This window comes from Pelobates fuscus, chromosome 2 (genome assembly GCF_036172605.1).
Source record: "Pelobates fuscus isolate aPelFus1 chromosome 2, aPelFus1.pri, whole genome shotgun sequence".
Lineage (NCBI taxonomy): Eukaryota > Metazoa > Chordata > Amphibia > Anura > Pelobatidae > Pelobates > Pelobates fuscus.
In genome coordinates, this window is record NC_086318.1 from 56,318,645 (window position 1) to 56,338,967 (window position 20,323).

General features: G+C 41.8%; 1 protein-coding gene across 1 annotated transcript in view; it reads right to left on the reverse strand.

Annotated features, from left to right (window-relative positions):
* Positions 1-1,549: 1,549 nt before the first annotated feature.
* TAF1B (TATA-box binding protein associated factor, RNA polymerase I subunit B) overlaps positions 1,550-20,323 on the reverse strand; it is an 85,629-nt gene continuing 66,855 nt past the window's right edge. The window contains exon 15 of the mRNA XM_063442184.1: positions 1,550-1,859. Coding sequence (XP_063298254.1) covers positions 1,667-1,859 — 193 coding nt within the window. The 3' untranslated portion in view covers positions 1,550-1,666. The remainder of the gene's footprint in view (positions 1,860-20,323) is intronic.

Genomic DNA, 20,323 nt, shown 5'->3' on the forward strand with positions numbered 1-20,323 from the left:
AGCAGTTTCGATGTATAGATCATGCCCCTGCAGTCTGCTGTCCTTGTGATTGTAGGTGTTAAAATCACGTCAGAGCTAATATTTACACTTCCTTTATTGCACAGTTTGTTTAATTTAGAAATGTTTTTTTTATCTCCTGCGCTGCTAATAGCTTGCTAGACCTTGCAGGAGCCTCCTGTGTGATTAAAGTTCAACTTCACAAGCTACATTATACAAGCAGGTAATGAACAGAGATAAATAAAGAGCAAACACCATGGAAACCAGTAGAATGTCTCTCAACATTTAGCACTTGGCACAGAAATAAGCACCTGTTTCGACACAATATATCTTCCCCAATAACTTCTAAAGAAGCATACTCTGCTTATGTGAGATAGGTTCCAAATGAGCCAGTTTTTTTCAAGAAGTGTGTATGAAGGCTATGTGAGTTCTAGCCCAGAAATGTTTTGGGTTAAACAGAAAATTGGGTAGTGACCCTGAAGGGAAAAGCTCTATGCACAAAAATGACTTTCTTAACCCCTTAAGGACACATGACATGTGTGACATGTCAGGATTCCCTTTTATTCCAGAAGTTTGGTCCTTAGGGGGTTAAGCTAAAGTGGTTTTAGTGCTTAGACTGACCCTTTAAAGATTTGGAAAACCACACCACAATTCAGTTCAGTCCTGGTCCAGAAGGACACACATTGCATTTGAGAAGACGAAACAAACGTTACAATACAGTTTCTGACCCCAATTGATAACACTGTAATAAAGCTAAATCTGGGTTTACTTTTCAGTAAACATTGTTCGTTACAAAATCTTGTAATCAGTAGTTTATGGTACTTTTCTTTACGCACGTTCATGTGTATATCAATTTTGCTACAGTACCTATTAGTCCTTTAAGTGATTTAACTGATTAACAATGAAAGGCTAGTAAAAGTAAGTTTGACATTGCGTGCGCTAGTCAGAGTACCATTGGGTCTCTCTGGGTTGTTCTTTTTAAGCCTAACACATAAATATTTTGTGGTATTGGTGAACTGTTAGGAAAAGACTGTTGGGATTTTTTGGCAGAAAAAGTGAAAATCATGTTTGATTCCCAACAATTCATTCTTTATTAAATAACATTTAAGATGATCGCTTATTCAAGACTGAATAATGTACAACACATTATTTTCTTAAATGTTATTTTTACTAGTAGAAAGAGAGATAAAAGGCACCATAACTAAAAATGTAAATGGAATATCAGAAGGAAAGCGATATGGTGCATTGTACATATAAATACAACGGAAGAATCAATAAAACCGAAGTATACATGTTGTAAACTTTTAATTTTATAATTTCACTTTTTTTTTTAAATGTTTTTATTTGTTTAGCGTTAATATATAAGTAAAATGTGTGTTTAAACATATTTGTACCATGTTTATCTATTATGCTGCTTTCGTTGCTTTCTGAAATAAGAAGTCATGCAGGCAGGATAAAAAGAACATTGTAATAAAGAATGCAACATTTTAAAACGGAATACTACATTGTGTGACTGTTCTCTTCAGTAAAGTTGTATAAAAGTGACCAGACATAACTGCTCCAGAAACCATTTTATTAGTTGGATGATAAGACGTGCACGGGACTGAAAATGGAAACTTTTGATTTTAGACTGTGCAATTGTTTGTTCTGTTCATATAAAAACTGGTGTTCATGTTGCACCTCTTTCTTTGTTTTTTTGGAGTCCTTTAAACTTGTAGTTGAAAAGTTTGTATTCTATTGAGCACACCTCGTGGTGGACTACGCACAGTTCCAGTCTGAGCATGAAGCAGAAGAGAGACAATACAAAGTGATAGCTCCTTGGGAAGTTTGACTCGTCATACAACGTCCAATGTTTACAAATCCTGCAACAAAAATGAAGAAAAGCGTGTTTTTAGTATTTCCCTTTAACACACACGGTGCTTGTAGCGATGGTTGATATGGGGTTCTGTGAAGCAAGGTCAAGCCATGTCTAGGGCAGAACTGACATATGACTCATATTTTAATAGTTTGATGGAGAAATTCCTGTAACTTGTGTAACTTTTTTTCATGTAGAATTTTAACCCCTTCATGCCGAATGATATGATGCAACTATAGGACAAATGACTTTCCTGGCAAGTGATCTGTGTGTTAATTCTGCTATTAATTGCTTCCGGGCTAGCGATGCCCGTATAAGCCATTTATTGTCATGTGATTGTTCTAAGGGAAGGAACGAGTGTCGGTTAATGCTGTTGGGTACAGACACTAGTAATGCTCGGTGTATTCTCTCCACTCCCACCCTTCCTGCTTAGTTACAGAGATTCGGAACGAGCAGGGAGGCTTAGAGAAATGTGAAAAGGATACCCCTTTTCCTGGCAATGTTCTCCTATGACCCTTAGTACTCATCTTCCCTATAAAAAAGTAGTTAGCCTATTGGTCGCATTATAACTCAGTTACTCAAAACAAAAAAAGAGTTAGTTCATTTTTAAAGGCCCCAAGTGTCCCCTCACTCAGAAAAAAAGCAGAAAATAAATAAAATTTTAATCACTGTATCACACAGTGATGAATGGCTTTCAAGTATGTCTGTCATTCACACAGATTGTGAATCATCAAAGAGAGATTTGGGGTTAAGTGTAGGCATTTTACCGACCCCAACAAATGTCCCCAAGTTTCCCTTAAAATAAATATTAAACTCCTTTGTCACTGAGGAATTCAGTGGCCAGGGAGGACTCTATGGACCGGTTTCCAATGTTATTTATTGCTATTTTTTTCTCAGCCAGCCTCTACTCAAAAGAGTGCCTGTCATTTCTGTTAGCAAGTGGCCATTGTTTACCGTAAGAAAAAAAAGTCATCAGTAGCGACAGATTTACTGGCGGTCACTACTGAAAACCAGTCGCTAGGTAGCGGCTAATGGCTTCCAGTACTCTCTGTGGGAGCTGCTAACTACTACTTAGCAAATGGTTTCCAACCCTGTCTATACTGCTTATCGGCTGCCAGTAAATGCCAAAACCTGCCAGAACAGCGAAATCCCTATAGATCCTGAAATAAACACATGGTTAGCTATACAATTTACATGGACATCCTAAAATGCATATCAAGCATATTAAACCACATTAAACGGAAAATAAAAAAAAAGGTCAGACACGACATAAAACAAATGATTTCTTATGCAAGTGCATGTGCCATTTAAATGTATAATGCAAACGGGGGCGGGGCCTGACAATCATGGCGACTGGTTGTGTCCCTTGCTAGCTCCTGGGGACACGCTGAGCAAATCTACTTTTCGGAATGAGAGACCCATAACCGGGCATCAACCAACCTACTTTCAGCTAAGCTAACCGAAGGACTGACCTGGGAACTCTTCCAGCAGGCTTTCAGGGCACCCCAGAAGTCGAGCTTCAGTGAGGCCTAGCCGGCGCTGAGGAAGGGAGAGGCGGCCGATCTCCCGGACCGGTGCAGGCGAAGTGCTAAGCATGTTCCCGGCGCCCTGCTACCCCCCCTCTCTGGACCGGTGGGGGTGATCCCGGTCCCCACCCTGAACGCTCCCAAGCACAGAGGAGGAGCCATGGCGGAATCGAAATGGTATGTGAGCAAAGTGGAATACCCTCTAAGATGGCGGACGCCACGAGTAATCCGACTCCTGTGGGGGAGAGGTCCGTGACTGACCGCCTGGCAGCTATCTTCGATGCCTTCTGGAGGCGACTGGAGAGCAGACTGACAACCACTGAGCTCTACGAGGCACCCCCTGAACCATCTTACTGCTCTCCAAGGCACCCGCCAGCAAACATCACGAGCCCAACATACCTGAGGCGGAGACGGCCTAATCGGCATGCGGCGGCAAAAGCAGCCCGCCCGCCATCTCCGAAGCAGCACAAATCCGGAGCCACCAGGAGGAAAGCAAACAAGGCTGAGATGAGAAGAGGGCGGCCGCTGACCGCAGATCAGCACATGTCACCCGCTACATGGCTCATACTTCCCAAGGGATCAAGAGGCCGGGAGAGGAGGATGAGAGGAGCGGCAGGCCTGGCTCGGCGAGCACTTCGGAGGCTGCCTCAGATGTCAATTGGCCTCTCAGACCTGCCAACCTATGCTGCACTGCGGGACTTTCGCTTGCCCCAGGAGGGAATCGGCTAAACAGGGACTGGTACTACTAAGGGGTAGCTCCTTACCACGCTCCCTGCATAAGTCAATGTGTAGCCAACAGCTCATTACTATTTTGTTCTTCCCCTATTATACTCTGCTTCTGTTGTTATCTTTTATCTTATCACTTATCGCTAATTCACTTGCCAGCTGCAAGCATAGACAGCGAATTGTTAGGCACCAGTCTGACCTATCTACGTGGCCTCTCGGGTGGTCAGTTTAAGGGCATAAAGCACCGGGAAGGTGGTACTACTGCAGCTGCCTCAATACTATATATAATGCAATTCTGCCTTCCACTACCAAACACCCCATATTAACTTAATTCTTACCATGTCTATGACTTTGCATAGCTACGTAATGATCCCACAATAATTCTGCCAGACATGTAATGCTTAACCCGTACTCTACTCTACACTATACTAAAAATTGTGCAGTATACTCAAATGCCATGTAACTGATATGTCTTGTTTAATCAATCTTTCTTGCCAGTGCTGTTGTGGCATCGGAAAATGTCTGTTAATCTCATGCACACAAAAAATAAAGAATTATAAAAAAAATAAAAAAATGTATAATGCAAACAGGAGATACGAAGTGTAAATTTTACATAGATACATGTCTGGCGTATAAAATCCCATTATACATTCTATACACTATTGCTGTGTTCTGCTAAGAGCTATCACAGGATGAAGTACACATACTCAGGGTGAGCCTTTATATTACCAGTGATGTGTGGTTGCCATGGTGACAACTGATGCACAACATTAGTTGCTATGCGTTGCCAACAAGTGGTTACTTTTCAAGTGGTCAGTATTTTTGCAAGCAGAGGTTATTGTGGTCAAACAGTGACACGGTTGAAAACTGGTCAGTAATCACTACCTGCTACTAGCTTTTGGCTGTTAATAGCAATAGCTTATGGTAGCTACATGCTGACTAAGTTGGAAACGAGCCCTATGTCGCACCCTCAAACATTGCAATTTTGACTTGAGACATTAGCAAAGTTCAAACCTAAAAATGGCCAGGTCGTAAATTTGGCCTTATAATGTCACGGAAAATTATCAAAGGTAAACATAGGAGACATTTTTGTATTCACAAGACAAATTTTCCAGACATCACTGCCGTAATACAAATCAGGTTTATAAAATTCTCAAGATAAAAATAAATTAATGTATCATGGGGTGCATATGTTCTTACATTGGAACCAGTTATCTTTATACTCCGAATAGCCACTACATTAAAATAATCTGCCTAGTATCGTGTAGGTCCCCCTCATGCTATCAAAACAGCTCTGATGCATTGAGGCATGGACTCTACAAGACCTCTGAATGCGTCCTGTGGTATTAGACACCAAGAAATTAGCAGGAGATCCTTTAAACCCTGCAAGTTGCGAGGTGGAGCCTCCATGGATGGAATTTGTTGTTCCAGCATATCCCACAGATTTGGAGGACAAAGTAACATCTTGAACTCTTTGTCATGTTCCTCAAACCATTCCTGAAGAACTATTGCAGTGTGGCAGGGTGTATTATCCTGCTAAAAGTGGCCACTGCTATGAGGGAACACAATTGCCATTAAGTGGTGTGCATGGTCTGCATCAATCTCTAGGTAGGTGGTATATGTCAAAGTTACATCCAAATGAATGTCAGGACCCAAATTTATAAAGCAGAACATTGCCCAAGGCTTAACACTGCCCCACTGTCTTCCCAAAGTGTATCTTACTTACTGGCGGCATGCATTTAGTGTGGCCAAACTTGCCTATACTCTGGTGGTTACTTGAAACTCTCAAGTTTAGGCGGTGGGCCTCGGGTGCAAGAACTCTGTCTTTTGTCAAAATGATTGAAAATGGATTGACAAAATAACAGAGGGATTGCACCTATAACCACTGCAATAAACTTTAGTGTTATTTTTAAGACAAGACATTTTCACCTGTACAGACTATCTTCGTTTCTTAAGGAGATCCCCCCCACACCTGCATACTACAAAGACCTACCGGTTACTGGTAAAGGCAAGGAAAAGGAATTTGCATGCAAAGTCAAAATAGATTGATTTAAGAATGTGTAGTATTTTCTTTAGCTTAAATGTTCCTTGCTGTAAATTCCTACCGTGCGTTAATCGTTATATCCTTCCGCACCGAATGGCATTGCACCAATGAGTAAGACTGAAGTGATCGTCTTCATCATTTTCTGAGGATGATTAATATTTACTGCCTTATTGGGCATACACTAAGTAGAGTGTAATTGGATACAGTTTAATGCTCTCCTCTCATTAGAATGATGGAACACACATTAATCTACAGGTAGTCCTCGTGCAGCAGTGAATTGTGACATTAGAAGAATGAGGAAACAAATTACTTTACTGTTTACCCATATTTCTGTAACAGAGTTAGGAAAACAACAAAAGATCTTTGTCAGCATAAAAAAAAAAAATATAGAAAACTAAATACATAAAAAAGGGAAATGAAATATTTAAGTATATGTTAGGAACTTGTCAAATGAAATGAAAAATGGAAGTCACGCAAGATGCTGAAGTGGGCCCCAACCTAAAGCTGTTTGGGAAACTGCCAGGGAAACTTCAGGTGAAACTTATGTAGGTAAATTTCAGCTTTGTTGTTTTTTTTTTTATATATAAACTTTTGAGGGGTGGGTTGCAGGTCAGTAAGACAGTCATGTTCTGTTTTAAGCAATATTAAGATCTACTGGTGCTATACGTGCAAGCGAAGATAGAGCAATACAATATGCCGATAGAGGGTACGTTTATAGTCGGTGACCACCACCAATGTGACATTAGGTAAGTACCTTTTACTTTTCCTAAGGAATATACTATATATATTGGCATTTGGAATTTAGATTTATTTTAAAACAACACTTCTGTGTGTAATGGAGGCTTGGATGTTTCTCCTTGTTGGTTCCAGCTAGAAGGAAGCTAAGATTGATTGATATTGTGTCACTATTGTCCAAGGAACATATGGTGTCCATCCACTTATATGGGGGCAACACACTGGTAATATATTGGTACATTCATTGACACACTTTCTATATATGTATTTTAATAGTTAATTTGCATAATTATTCTATAGGAATTTATTCCTGTATTTTGGGTGTATATATATTTTTTGCTTGGGTGATGTGTCACATGAGAGAATATTTCTGTCTTTCTACTTGGTTATATTGCACGATTCAGGCTGAAAAAGCCCGGAAACCTGTCCTTTATTGCCATATCGTGTTGGCCCATATCGTTGTTTGCACTGTATGTGTGGGTGCATTGCGGGACCCTTGGTCTTGCACACCAATAGCCAAGAGGGCCTTTTTTGGGTAATCTTTGAGTGTACTATCTGTATTGTTTCACTGGTGATAGAAATCAGTGTATGACTTCAAAAGCAAAAAGGATTTGGCAAGATCCATAATTTTTATAGATATGTTATACTTACAAATAAAGAGAAATTACAATGTGGCTTAATGAAACATTTAAAAGGTTTCCAACATTTGATTTATCTCCACAAGTTAGACACAGCATTGAGAACATGTCACTGATATTTCTTATAGATGGATTTTTTTGCCAATGACTTTTTAGTCTTATCTGTCTTTTCCTTTTCATACACATTTCTAACTCTAAAGGCACTTGCGTGAATACACATCAGCACAACTTATGTTCCCTTACCGTATCTATCTTATCTGCTTCATATAAGCAAATTAATAAATATTCAGGGCCATTAATAATGTGTAATAATTAAAGGGAGAGATCTAGCTGCACGTGCACTTAGAACAAGTAGAATTGAGCAATCCTGTAAATATATATTTCTGCTCAGTCATCTATAAAAAACAATGCAGAAATGAGGCAATAGGGGCGGTAACTGTGTATGTCAGAAGGATCAGCTACATCATTGGATCAGGGTCAGTGCATACTGGAAGAATCGGAGGCATTACTAGGTATAACTGTGTATACTAAAGGATTTGGTAGCATTATTGAGTAACTCAAGTTATATTTATTATAATAAAAATTAAAAATTAGTATTGATGGCATTGCTTTGAGGTACTTACTGTCCTCCAGGGGTAGTCATAATGACGACTGCCGTGCTTCACTACATCACTTGTGTTTTGCGGTTACTGTTTCTTATATTTTGTATTTTTTACTTTTTTTTCTGGCCTATCGACCCTTTTTTTTTGTTTTGTTTTTTTAATTTATTAAATTTTAATTTCAAAGTCTGAAAACAGATCATACATCAGACATAAATATATCATAAAAGGGAGAACTTTGTACATCAGTTACAAAGTAGGGGCAGAAACACCATATTCATACAATGAAACATTTGAAAATGTAGGGCACAGTTGGATATTAAAGGTATAGTGCCTACTCCGGCTTCGCAGTGAATTTGGTTTCTGACTCCAGCCTCCGTTACCCCTCATTCGAATCCCGTGTAGACTGGTATCAACACTTATGAGTAGGTTACATGTTATACTACATTGTTTGTCATGACTTACTGCTGTTTTGTGGTCTACCCATCTCTACTCTTCTCTTGTCCGAGAAATGGTAAAAAACAGTAGACGCAGTAAACCTTAAACCATGGTACATGTAGGAATGACATAGCGAGAGTCATGTTTCATAAAGAACAAAATAAAACCATAATTATCCCTGACTAATAGGTCATGTCTGAACGTGCTCGGTCCCAGCCTGTACCTTCTCCCGCCAAGGGCCTTACAGTTATCTCATCGGCTAAAGAATGAAAGGGGGGGGGGGGGGGGGAGTGTGTAAAAAGAGTTAACCAAAGAACCATTCAAGTGGTTAGGTAGGCAGTGTTGTGGAATTGTGTCTCGTGAAGGTCACCCAAGGTTCCCATTTAGTGGCATATGAGGCATATTTGTCAGAAAGGGATGCATTAATCTCTTCCATTGTTCTAATGAATTCTACCCTCTGTATCCATTCTCTAGGTGATGGGGACTTTGCATCATTCTACTTAGCCAGGATAAGTAGATTAGTTGCTGTTATTAAGTGGAAGATCAATGTTTTGTTGGGTTTGGGCAGCAGGCGAGGGCTCAAGAGAAACAATAGGCTCTCCGGATTGAGTTGTAAGCTTATTCCCGTCACCACTGTTATCATTGCCACCACCAGTTTCCAGTATTTTTGGATTTAGGGGCATAGCCACCATATGTGAGCTGAGGTACTTCCCAATTGTTGACATGTCCGGCATTTATCTATAGTATTTGGAAACAGATGGTGAAGTTTGGCCGGAGAATAGGGCCACCAAGAGATTCTCTTATGGTTATGCTCTTGTATGGAATTGCTGATTGATGTATTTTGTATGTTAAGAAAAATCTTCTCCAATTCCTTAGCGGTGAGGGTAATGTTAAGTTCCTGCGTCCATGTGTTGGTAATGTCAGTTTGATGTCATCCTATAGTAGTTTATACATCATGGATAACTATTTACATTTCAGTTTACGTGTTTCGCAGTATGTTTCAAATGTCGTGACAGCTCTACCTCCAGATAAGAGCTTATCAGTAGTGCACAGGAAATGTGTTAATTGATGGTGTCTATAGGGCTGAAGAGCCAAGGGATCTTCTTCAATTCCCATACTTCAATTTGGAGCCCGATTGCGGAGGATTTCCCACGTTGGCTCGGAGAGCTCGGCTATGCTGCGGCCATTCAGGACGGTGGTTAGCTCCGCCCCCATTATCAACCCCTGTCAACCCTTGTTTGTGCTTACAGAAATGCTTCTCTAACAATTGTATAATGTCTATGACTCTGCATTTTATTTGCAGCTATAAATAAAGAATTTAAATAAATAAATAAATAATTGGGGGCATTGTTGGGTATAGCTAAGCATATTAGAAATGCTACCGGTTTCTTAAAGTTACATAATTCAGCCTCATTCACTTTTCTATTTTCCTTCAATAATAGTGATAGATGAAACCGTATTATTTGCTTACTGTAAAAGGTATGTTGATGTTTAGTGGAGCCTGGAAACCCGTCATGGACATTTCAATTCAAGACAGAACTTTTATATTGAGTTACTCGTTTACTCATGGGGGCGAATTACAGACTAGATTTAATACAATAAAAGTTCTACATACTGAAACCTGCCACCAGGATTATCTACTGAATACAGATCAGATAACATGTTTCTGCCTATGCATTACGTCCCTTTGTTGAATGAACCACTAAAGTTGGAAAATAAAACACAAAATCTGAATTAAAAAATAACAGCAATATGCCTGTTATCTTAAAGATAGTAGCTTCCAATAGTTATTAAAGCGGCAAATCCCGTTTTTTTTAACCCCCCTCCCGCTTCCACTACATCCAATTGACCCCCTAGTCACCCCCAAATGCCCCTAAGCCCCCCACATATGAAGTCCCTGTGGGACACGTCATCTGCCCACACTAGATAGCGCTGTGAGATTCCCGCACATGCCCAGTGAAACACCTGGACATGCGAACGGGAATTTCACCTATTCATTCATTCATTAGACAGACGAATGAATGAATAAAAAAAATCAAACAAACAAACACCGAATATCAGTGTTCGTTTGTTTGTTCGGTTTATTACAAGGAGGGAGCTACCGGCGTGCAGCTCCCTCCTTGTAATATGTAAAGACAGAAGCGTCAGGAAGTGCTCCCCACCACTTCATAAGCCCCCCAGGTCCCCCCCATAATAGCATAAGGGAGATTAAAATCTCCCCAATGCCCCTACTCGCTATACCGCGAGTAGGGGCATGTCCACTAAACAGTGAGCAGCCTGTGGCTTAAGACATAAGACATAAGAGTCCCTACTTTGTCTTATGATTTTAAAGAAAACTAAAGAAGACAGGAAGAAAAAAATAACAGATCCCGAGAGAGGGGGAGAAGAGGAAGAGATTGAGGAAAGGTAAGTTCGGCATGACAGTGCCGCTTTAATGCACATGTTGAAATCATCTGAAATGTTTTGTAACATATTGTGAACATTTGAAATGTTTATTCAAAAATATTAAATCAAGGCCATCAGCTAGCTTGCTGTTACTTCAGCAGTTGTGTTAGATGCAAAGGAAAGCTACAGGATGCTTAGAAAACTGATATAATCTCCCCCTGCAGGAGACGGTATTTAAGCTCTTTTGGAGGTCCACAAGGTGGAGGAACATTGCAGTGATAAAGAGATGCTGATCACGATCTCCAACAAAATACTTATTGACGTTGACACAAACATTTGATGTTCCAGCTCATCCCACAAACGCTGAATTGGATTTAGATCTGGGGAATTTGGAGTCCAAGGCAAGAACTGGAACTCTTTGTCATGTTGATCAAACAATCCTGATGAATTTTTGCAGTGTGGCCGAGTTCATTATCCTGTTGAAAGACCCCACTGCCATCAGGGAGGTGAAAAGGTGTACCCGGTTTGCAACAATCTCTAGGTCCCTTTCTGATGTTGAAATCCCCATTGAAGGCACTTTTGGAGGTGGACATGGATCGTCATGGGCACTCCGACAGATCTGCGGCTATACCGCAAACTGCGATGCACTGTGTGTTCTGACATCTTCCATTATGGCCAGCAATAAGTTTTTCAGCAATATGAGCTCCAGTAGCTCTTTTGTGTGAAGGGATCAGACAGGTTAGCTTTCACTACTATAGCCTTCACTAAGTCCATCAATAAGTCTTGGGGTGCATCAATGTGCCTTGGGCATCCATGACTGCGACGCCGGTGCACCAGAGATGCTCTGACCAGAGTCGTCTAGCCATCACCATTTGGGGCCCTTGTCAAAGTCCCTCAGGTCTTTTTGCTTGCCCAGTTTTCTTGCTTCCAACACATTCAAGAACTGACTGTTCACTTACTGCCTTATATATAGATAAAACCTCTTAGCCTAGGCTTATATCTTTATCACAATAAAAAAGGGGTCCTCCAACCCCCAAACCTATCTCTTGTACAGTGTTACAGGTGCAAGAACCGATATATTTTAGGATTCATAAAAACATAAGCCTCTGTAAATATCCTGTAGAAATAGTGATTATAACTTTCCTTTATCACCTTATTATGTCTGGTTGATTACACGATTGCTCAATACTAGTGGAATCCAGTTTGATACATGTTGAGAAACGCGAATCTAAACTTTCTAGGATTTTGCAGTGTGTGTCCAGTTGCCAAGTGTCAATTGCCTTGGAACATTTTAGGCCAATACCGTTTAAACAGAACGAATAGAAGAAAGCTAGTCAGCTATGGGAGGAAATTTAACACAAGGCCCGACTTCTCTTGCAGGCATAAGCTTTCAATAACTGCTAGAATATTCCTGCTCATGCAGAAGAATGTATCGACACAAAGCTCCTGTAACATAACACTGTGTTTACATTTCTCCAACCAACAATGTCACGGTAGATATAGAATGACATACACAGAAGAAAAAAAAATACAAGAAAAAAAGGCTAGTAACTAATAACAAGCAAGTTTGCTGAACTAGAGAACAAAGCAGGAATTAGCTTGCGCGGTTAAGGTGTACACAAGAAGACATGAATAATGGCTAAATTTAACATCCTTTCTGTGATCCATGGCAATTTCTTCTTAATGAAACGTGTTTCATAACTGACCTTTGATCACCTGAAACATAAAAATACATAAAGGGGTTGGAAAAATATTTTATACTCTGAATTTCCTAAAGTCTTCAAGCCCTTGTACGATCTCCAGCAGTGAATAGAAGCTAAAGGAGAAGAGCGCTCAGGGGTCTCAAATATAATGTCACCTTTATGTTATCAATGTTTTGGTCCTCAATTGGAACCTTTATCAAGGCAAACTACACAATAAACAATCCACTATAAATAGGGAGGCATACAATGGAAACAAGGGTAAGCCGTACGTAATCACCCTGTGTCAGGACACAGAGTTGAGAGAACATGGAAGTGAACATCACATATCCAAGGTGCAAGGCATATATAAAAAAAACACAGCCAGACAAAGAGACTAGACAGATACAAAGTTGCAACAAACTAATCTAAATACTGTGAGGCAATTAAGCGGCAAACAGACCGGAAAGGCACAGTAATGCACTACACAATTAGCGAACATCTAAGAAATAGTGGACGCTATTTTTAAAACATTTTCTTAAGGCCCATTGGGGAAAGGATATCCAACTTGTGAATTCAATATGCCTAACAGTCTAGTATTTCAAGGGAACAATGCCTCCCCCCAGGGGCTGGTGGGACATGGTCAATGCCCAAAAATATTAATGTGGGGAGTTGGTGACATGCTTCCAAAAAGTGATGAGGCATGCATTTATCCGGATAGACTGGATAGACGAACGATGACCCCTCATCTGTTCACGCAATTCATTTTAAATTTTACCCATGTAGGCCAGGCCATGGGCAAATAATCCAATATACAATATGGGGGTTAGTACAAGTGATATACAGCTGATCAAAAGAATACAATACCCAAGAGTTTGCTTCTTCGGGTTTTTAGACCAGTGTAGACACTCCAGTAGTGTCCAAAGGGCTAAATCCTAGTAATAACAACACAGGAAAGATGAATCTAATCCACAATAAAATGGACTTATGATAACCCTTTGTAGGTAAGTAGTGCACTAGAAAATAAACCAGTGTACCAAGGTAGACAAGGAGTTAAACCATAGTATTAGTGTTAAAAAACAGTGATTAACTAGAGTTTAAAAGACCACTATAGTGCCAGGAAAACACTCGTTTTCCTTGCACTATAGTGCCCTGAGGGTGCCCCCACCCCGCTGGGCTCTAGGGGGTGGAAGGGGTTAAACTTAATCTTTCTCCAGCAGCGGACGGGGGACTCTCCTCCTCCTCGGCTGAATTTGCATGCGTGGCTGGTGCCGCGCGCGCATTCAGCCAGTCCATAAGAAAGCAATGCTATGCTTTCCTATGGACGCTGGCGTCTTCTCACTGTGAAAATCACAGTGAGAAGCTCGGAATCCCTCTAGCGGCTGTCAATGAGACAGCCACTAGAGGCTGGATTAACCCTATTATAAACATAGTAGTTTCTCTGAAAAGGGTTAAACCTAGCTGGACCAGGCACCCAGACCACTTCATTAAGCTGAAGTGGTCTGGGTGCCTATAGTGGTCCTTTAAACCATTCTATCCGTATAAAAAAGCAGCAAGTTAATAGTACCTTCGTTAGCCCTTGATAGGTAAATAGTGCACTGGAAAAGTATAGCAGTGTACCCAGGTATACAAGGGGTTAAACCATGGTCTAAGTATTAAGTAACCGAGGTAACTTGCTGCTTTATAACAGAACTATGGTTTAACCTCTTGTTAATCCCTGTTTTTTTAACACGAATACTATGGTTTACCCCCCTCAGTATTCAAAGAGAATTATTTTAATAATTCTGAAATTAATATTTCTTCACATTAGTTAAAAAAAAAACAAAGATCTTTTGTGAACTCTGGTTTTCAAGGTAGGAGAGAGAACATGTGACAAAAATAAGCAAATTTAAAACGCATGAGTACATCCGACGTAATCGTAATAACTGTATGCCTGGAACAATACAGGCCGCACTACTCTATGGGTGCAGGCACTAAATATAAGGAGGTAGGAAGCGATGGGTTTGGGACAATTCACAGTTCAGATTTGTTCAATAAGTACTAACTAACTTCAATAAGTATACATTGCTGTAGCTGGGCTTGCACAAATCCAGTGTTTATGCCAGTCACCGGTTAGCAGGGCTCAATAGTCTTAAGGTTATAATATACCATCTTATATTTTGTAATTCATGTATATCAAGTTTTTTGAAAGAAAGCACTTGCCTACCTTTTTTACTCCCCCTTTCTGACAGTCATCTTTTTGCGCCTTTGAACAAATTTTCCGTTATCTGACCCAATACTCGCTGTCTTGCAGCTGTGATATGTTTTTCCAGAGTTGTAAAATTGATTATCCCAACAGTTGCGAGGATATGTTGCCATTTTGAAAAGCATTTTGAACCTTGAATGCAACCTCATTGTCAAGATTGGGTAACGCGCACACACACACACACACATACACACACACACAGATACTCTCTGTCAGACACACTCTCAGGCACATACACAGGTAAACTGTGCATTAATGTGTATATGTGACAGTGTGCATGTATTGCAACTATTTTCTGTTAGTGGGGCCTCATGTTTGAGTTTCGCCTAAGGCCTCATAAAGTCTAGAGCCACCTCTGGGTATGACACTCATATCGACAGTTCTGGAGTTACCTTCATACTGTTTTTTTTTTTTTTTTTTTTTTTTTTTTTAATTCTTTATTTTTATTGTGCAAAAGTTTAACAGACAGGCTTTGTATGCCACGACAGTAAATACAGGCATTTCAAAAAGAATAAGACTTTTGAGGCATATGATAGTACTGCACAGTTTTAAAAAACGATAAACAGGTTGAGACAAGTAATGTCACTTAAGTAGAGAACAGTTAGACATCGTATTTGGATTGACATTAACGTAATCAAAAATAAGGTAACAATCTAAACAGTAGTTAATTCCTCGGCGTAGGAGCCGCTGGGCGCTATGGTTGGTGTGGGCGCTTGGGTGGCTAGCAGAGTATTCATTAATGGTTGCACTATGTCGACCGTCACCTCTGGTGTACCTCCACCGCGGTGGGGAGGGTGTCAATAAGAGAGGCTGGCATGACCTCAGTGGTGTGTCACCCGGGGAAGGGACCTGCTTGGTCCGATCTGGCTACATCACAGCAGTCATATAACATAGGCAGTTGGATTCTAAACAGTTGTCATAAAGTAACAGGCTACATGACTTCGCACTTAGTGAGCTAGTAGAGCATGGCATTGCAGTTTTGGAGTACACTATTAGATTTAGCACAATAATCATGACCCAGGTTTCTCATCATGTTAGCCGGGGAAGGCGAATGGGTTTGACATAAGAGGCATACGTGACATGATGGTAGATGGTTATACATTTTAGTTAATATGCAAGATTAAGGACATGCAAGCTAAGCCCTAGAATAAACGAAAAATAAAAGTTCCAGGCAGGCTATACATGTTACCTAAAACAGTCTAGCCTGGGATTGTATGACTATAGGTGATCATATGTTGCTAAGTAATGCATGCTTAATTAGATAGAAACTGGGCTGAAGCTACAGTGGAAGCCCTGATAACGATATTCATGTCTTAATGCTGAACAAGGCTGGTGTAAGTAAGTAGTTAAAGAAATTATAAACATGGTGAATGTTGAAAATCGTCTAGTGTCAAGATCAGGCTATAGTATCTCGTTGCGACCGTTGAAACGATGTACATTAGCAAGCTAGCACTCTAACCTTAAATCAGAACGGTCAAAGCATAACAAAACAAGAAATGATCTACTAGAGTTGCATGGACGTAGTGGGAAAACAGCAGTCCATCATACATTGAGTCAGCGATAGTCACCCTACTCCCACAGTCGATAAGGGCCGGGTGCGTACAGGAGAGTCACTGTTTACCGGACTGTCCAGCACGTCGGTGGTCATCCAGGCGGCAGCTCTCTCGCTTGGTAAGGGGTTGCCCAGCCTCGGGCGGCATGGGGGGCGGCTCGGAGGTGACCACGTTGGTTTCTGTATGTTGCTTAGGACAGGTTGTGGCGCTTTGGGACTTGGTGTTTTACGGCGGCGGGGAGGACGTCTGTCCGCATCTCGGTGTCTCAGCCGGTAGCGTTGTTTCTGCAGCTTGTGTCGCTTCAGTGTGCGGGAGATTTGCCGGCTTGTAGGCAGCCTCTCAGGCTGCTCCATGTTGCGTGCTTGGTCTCCCTTGTCAGGCTCCCGTGTGGCTTTCGCGTGCCTTGCCCTGTCGAGCAGCATGGCCCAAAAGTTATCCAATATGGCTCCCAGAGTGTTAGTTTCTGTGGCTTTAGGGCCTACTGAATCAGGCTGCAGCAATGTCCAACCTCGTGTTGCAGAGCTTGGTGCCTCCGCCATCTTGGGTGTCTCCGGCACCATGTGGCTTGGGAGTTCTGCAGGGCTCACAGGAGTGTCCGCGCTTAAGGCAGCCTAGGTACTCAAGGACCGGGATGACCCCCACCGGTCCACGGGGGGGGGGGAGGGAGGTGGTTTGAGAGTGCCCCTTTGTCAGCCAGAGAACCGGGAGAGCGGCCGTCTCTCCTCGGCTCCCACCCTCACAGGCCGCTGGTCTCGATTTGGTCTGTCTTGCCACGGAGACCCATGTGACGGGTATCCCCGGGTGCAGTGCAGTCTCCTTGTCCCGAATATTGTGATCAGCAGTCGGTGCGCTCGGGTGGTCGGGCGATAAACCCAGAATCTTAGCTTCAGACTCGGGAGCCCTCACCATGTACGTCTGGTCCGCTTAGTAGTCAGGCTCCGCCCCCCACCTTCATACTGTTTTTGAGTGATTGAATAGCACAGGTTTTAATCGATTCCCAATCTTTGGATGTACTCAAAGGAACAAAAGCAACGTGCAAGTTTTCCTCCTCTCAGTCATGTTCACTGGAATTGAACAAGTTCCTGATTTTCAGCTTGAATTGTTTATCAAGGCAAGGAAAGCTTAGCTCTTTAAATGCATTTTATCTAAATAATTTATAGGCAATAAAGTATAGGTTCAAAGTAACATGGATTTAAAGTGTCAGTGTTGAGAGTGGGAAAGCGACTATGTAGGGTAAAACATATAGTAGAGTTAGAACCTATTATAAGAGGACATTGTACTCATGGAATACTGTTTAGTTTGGGAGAAAAAGCTAAGGGGTTGACCCAGTTGTAATCAATAAGGTGTGGACGTACTGTATGATGGATACTCTGAATGTGGAGGGAACTGATCCTTCAATTGTGTAAACTAGAGAATATAGTTTGTCTTAGAATCTATATGGTCTCCAATGTGGCTATGATTACTCCTAGCTAAGGAATTATAAGGATACCCAGGCATAAACTGTGAATACTGCCAACATAACCTACACACAACTAGCAGTTCCCAAATACTTACGTCTGCTGTGCTCCCACGTGAATTGCGTCCATGATAGACCCACCATAGAGAATTCAGAACAAATTACCAGGGCTGGCTCCTGGACTTTGCCTCTTCACATGACCTGCAATAAATCCCTCATTGAGATTTCAAAGCAAAGGACCATGGCTGGATTCTGGACTTTGCCTCTTCACCTGACCTGCTGACCTGCAGACCTTAACTTGGACCTTGAGACTGCTTGCCCTCTTTCCTGATTGCATACTTTGTGTTCTTCTAATAGAGCCCCTGTGCCACCATGCACTTCCTAGGAACCGGTCTTCAACTGTATGCTATAACACAGGGCAGCTCAATTCTCAAGAAATCTCTCTATCCCAATCGACATGACATTTTCTGATTATTATTACACCATCATTAATAATGGTTTTTCTAATATTCTGTTTGGGCCAGTGCATGTTCCATTAGGAATTTGTCTAATGAAGAACAACTAACTTTGAAAATAGATTCTTTTTTTCTTTCTAAAACCTAACACAGCCCTCTTGCCCTTACACATAAAAATATATAAAATGGTTAAATGAGAAAGAGCTGTGAAAAAGGCACTCAATCTAGATATAAGGGAGAGGCGAAATGTTGCCTCAGGCATTTCATATGAATCCAAGGCTGTCCCATATCCTGCGTAACTTACACATCAGGAAAAAACTACAATAACATGCATGCTTACATAAAACCCTAATTTTTTGCAACATATTCATTGTAATGAATTTTGTTAAAAAATATTCGACTTAATGGACGGGAGACAGAGCCCTTAAACCGCTGACCGACGTGGCGACGGCACAGAGACCGACTACACTGGATAGGTTCCGCTATCACCAGGTGAGGACCTATTACATGAGCCTCCAGGGTTTAGATCACATACACAGACCTTTAACGGACTTCGAGCGCCTATGCACAGACAGGAAACACCTAGATCATGCCGTATCGCATCTTTACACTATGCTACAAGCTCTGGGTAACGAAAGCCTTCTAGGATACACGGCAAAATGGGAAAGGGAGACAGGGACGCACCTGACAGCCCAGGAGTGGGACAAAATCTTCCTCCTAACCCACAAGTGCTCTATTAGTTCTAAGTATCAGGAAATGAGCTATAAACTGCTCACGCAATGGTACAGAACCCCAGACATGCTTCAACGTATGAGTGGCACTTCCTCTGGCGAATGCTGGAGATGTGGCTCTGCCCCGGGCACTACCCTCCACATCTGGTGGAATTGCCCCCGCATTGTCCCGTTCTGGCGGCTGATACACTCTAAGATCACCGAAATTGCAGATCCGGACCTCCCACTGCAACCGCTACCAATGCTTTTGCACCACACAGCCATGTCGGTTCAAAGGTATCGGAAAACGCTCACGATACACCTGCTCTCTGCCGCGAAAAGTCTCATTCCCCTGCTCTGGAAAAGCCAGACAGTGCCAACATATAGACAATGGGTGGATAAGGTAGAAGACATACATAACATGGAAATGTTGACCGCTTCCCTGCAGGATCGCTCGGACAAATGTGCACTCCTGTGGTTTCCATGGACGTCCTACATAGCCCGTGGACAGGCCTGACCGGCCTACTCTGCCATTAATATAACATAGGCGATTGAACTTGCAGTTGTGTTCCGCACCCCCAGGGGATAGCCCTGGACTCAGCCTTACCCCCTCTCTCCTTCCCCCCCTCCCCCCCCCTTCCCTCAGTCCCAAGACACGGTTTTCAGCTACTAGAGCCCAGCCCTCACTACGAGCCAGGTACTCTCCCAGGACGGGTGACCTCCACCTCCCGACCCAGACCTGGGTACACACTCCTCTACTACCCCAGATCGACCCGCTTTCCGTGTCATTTGCTCGCTACTTGGCGGGATTCCCCCCCTCAAGAAACGTACAGGCAGGCTCGATGTCCAGCGTTCCGATATTACAGATTTAGCTGATGTACTTGGCATATCCACTCAAACAGTTCAGGCTGGCTAGATATTAACCGTATAGGTATAGCGGTAATCGCATATGACTTTGGATAGCCTATCTAGATGTCCATAAATGTACTGTATTCTGTAAAGTATACCTTGCTTCCCCCCCCCTCCCTCCCTTTTCTTTTTTCTGTCTCCCTCCTTACTTTGAAAAATACTATAAATAAAGAATGTCAAAAAAAAAAAAAAATATTCGACTTTGTGGAATTTGATCTTGTAAATTTACTATATAACCCCCATCTAACAGTAGCCCCAAGCCTTGCCATTCTCAACAGCTCTACAAAGCAATTTAGCTAAACCATTAAAACTAGCCGTCTGCGTTTCAAAATGTTCTAAAGAGTCAATTCCCATGGGGTATACTGCAATGGTG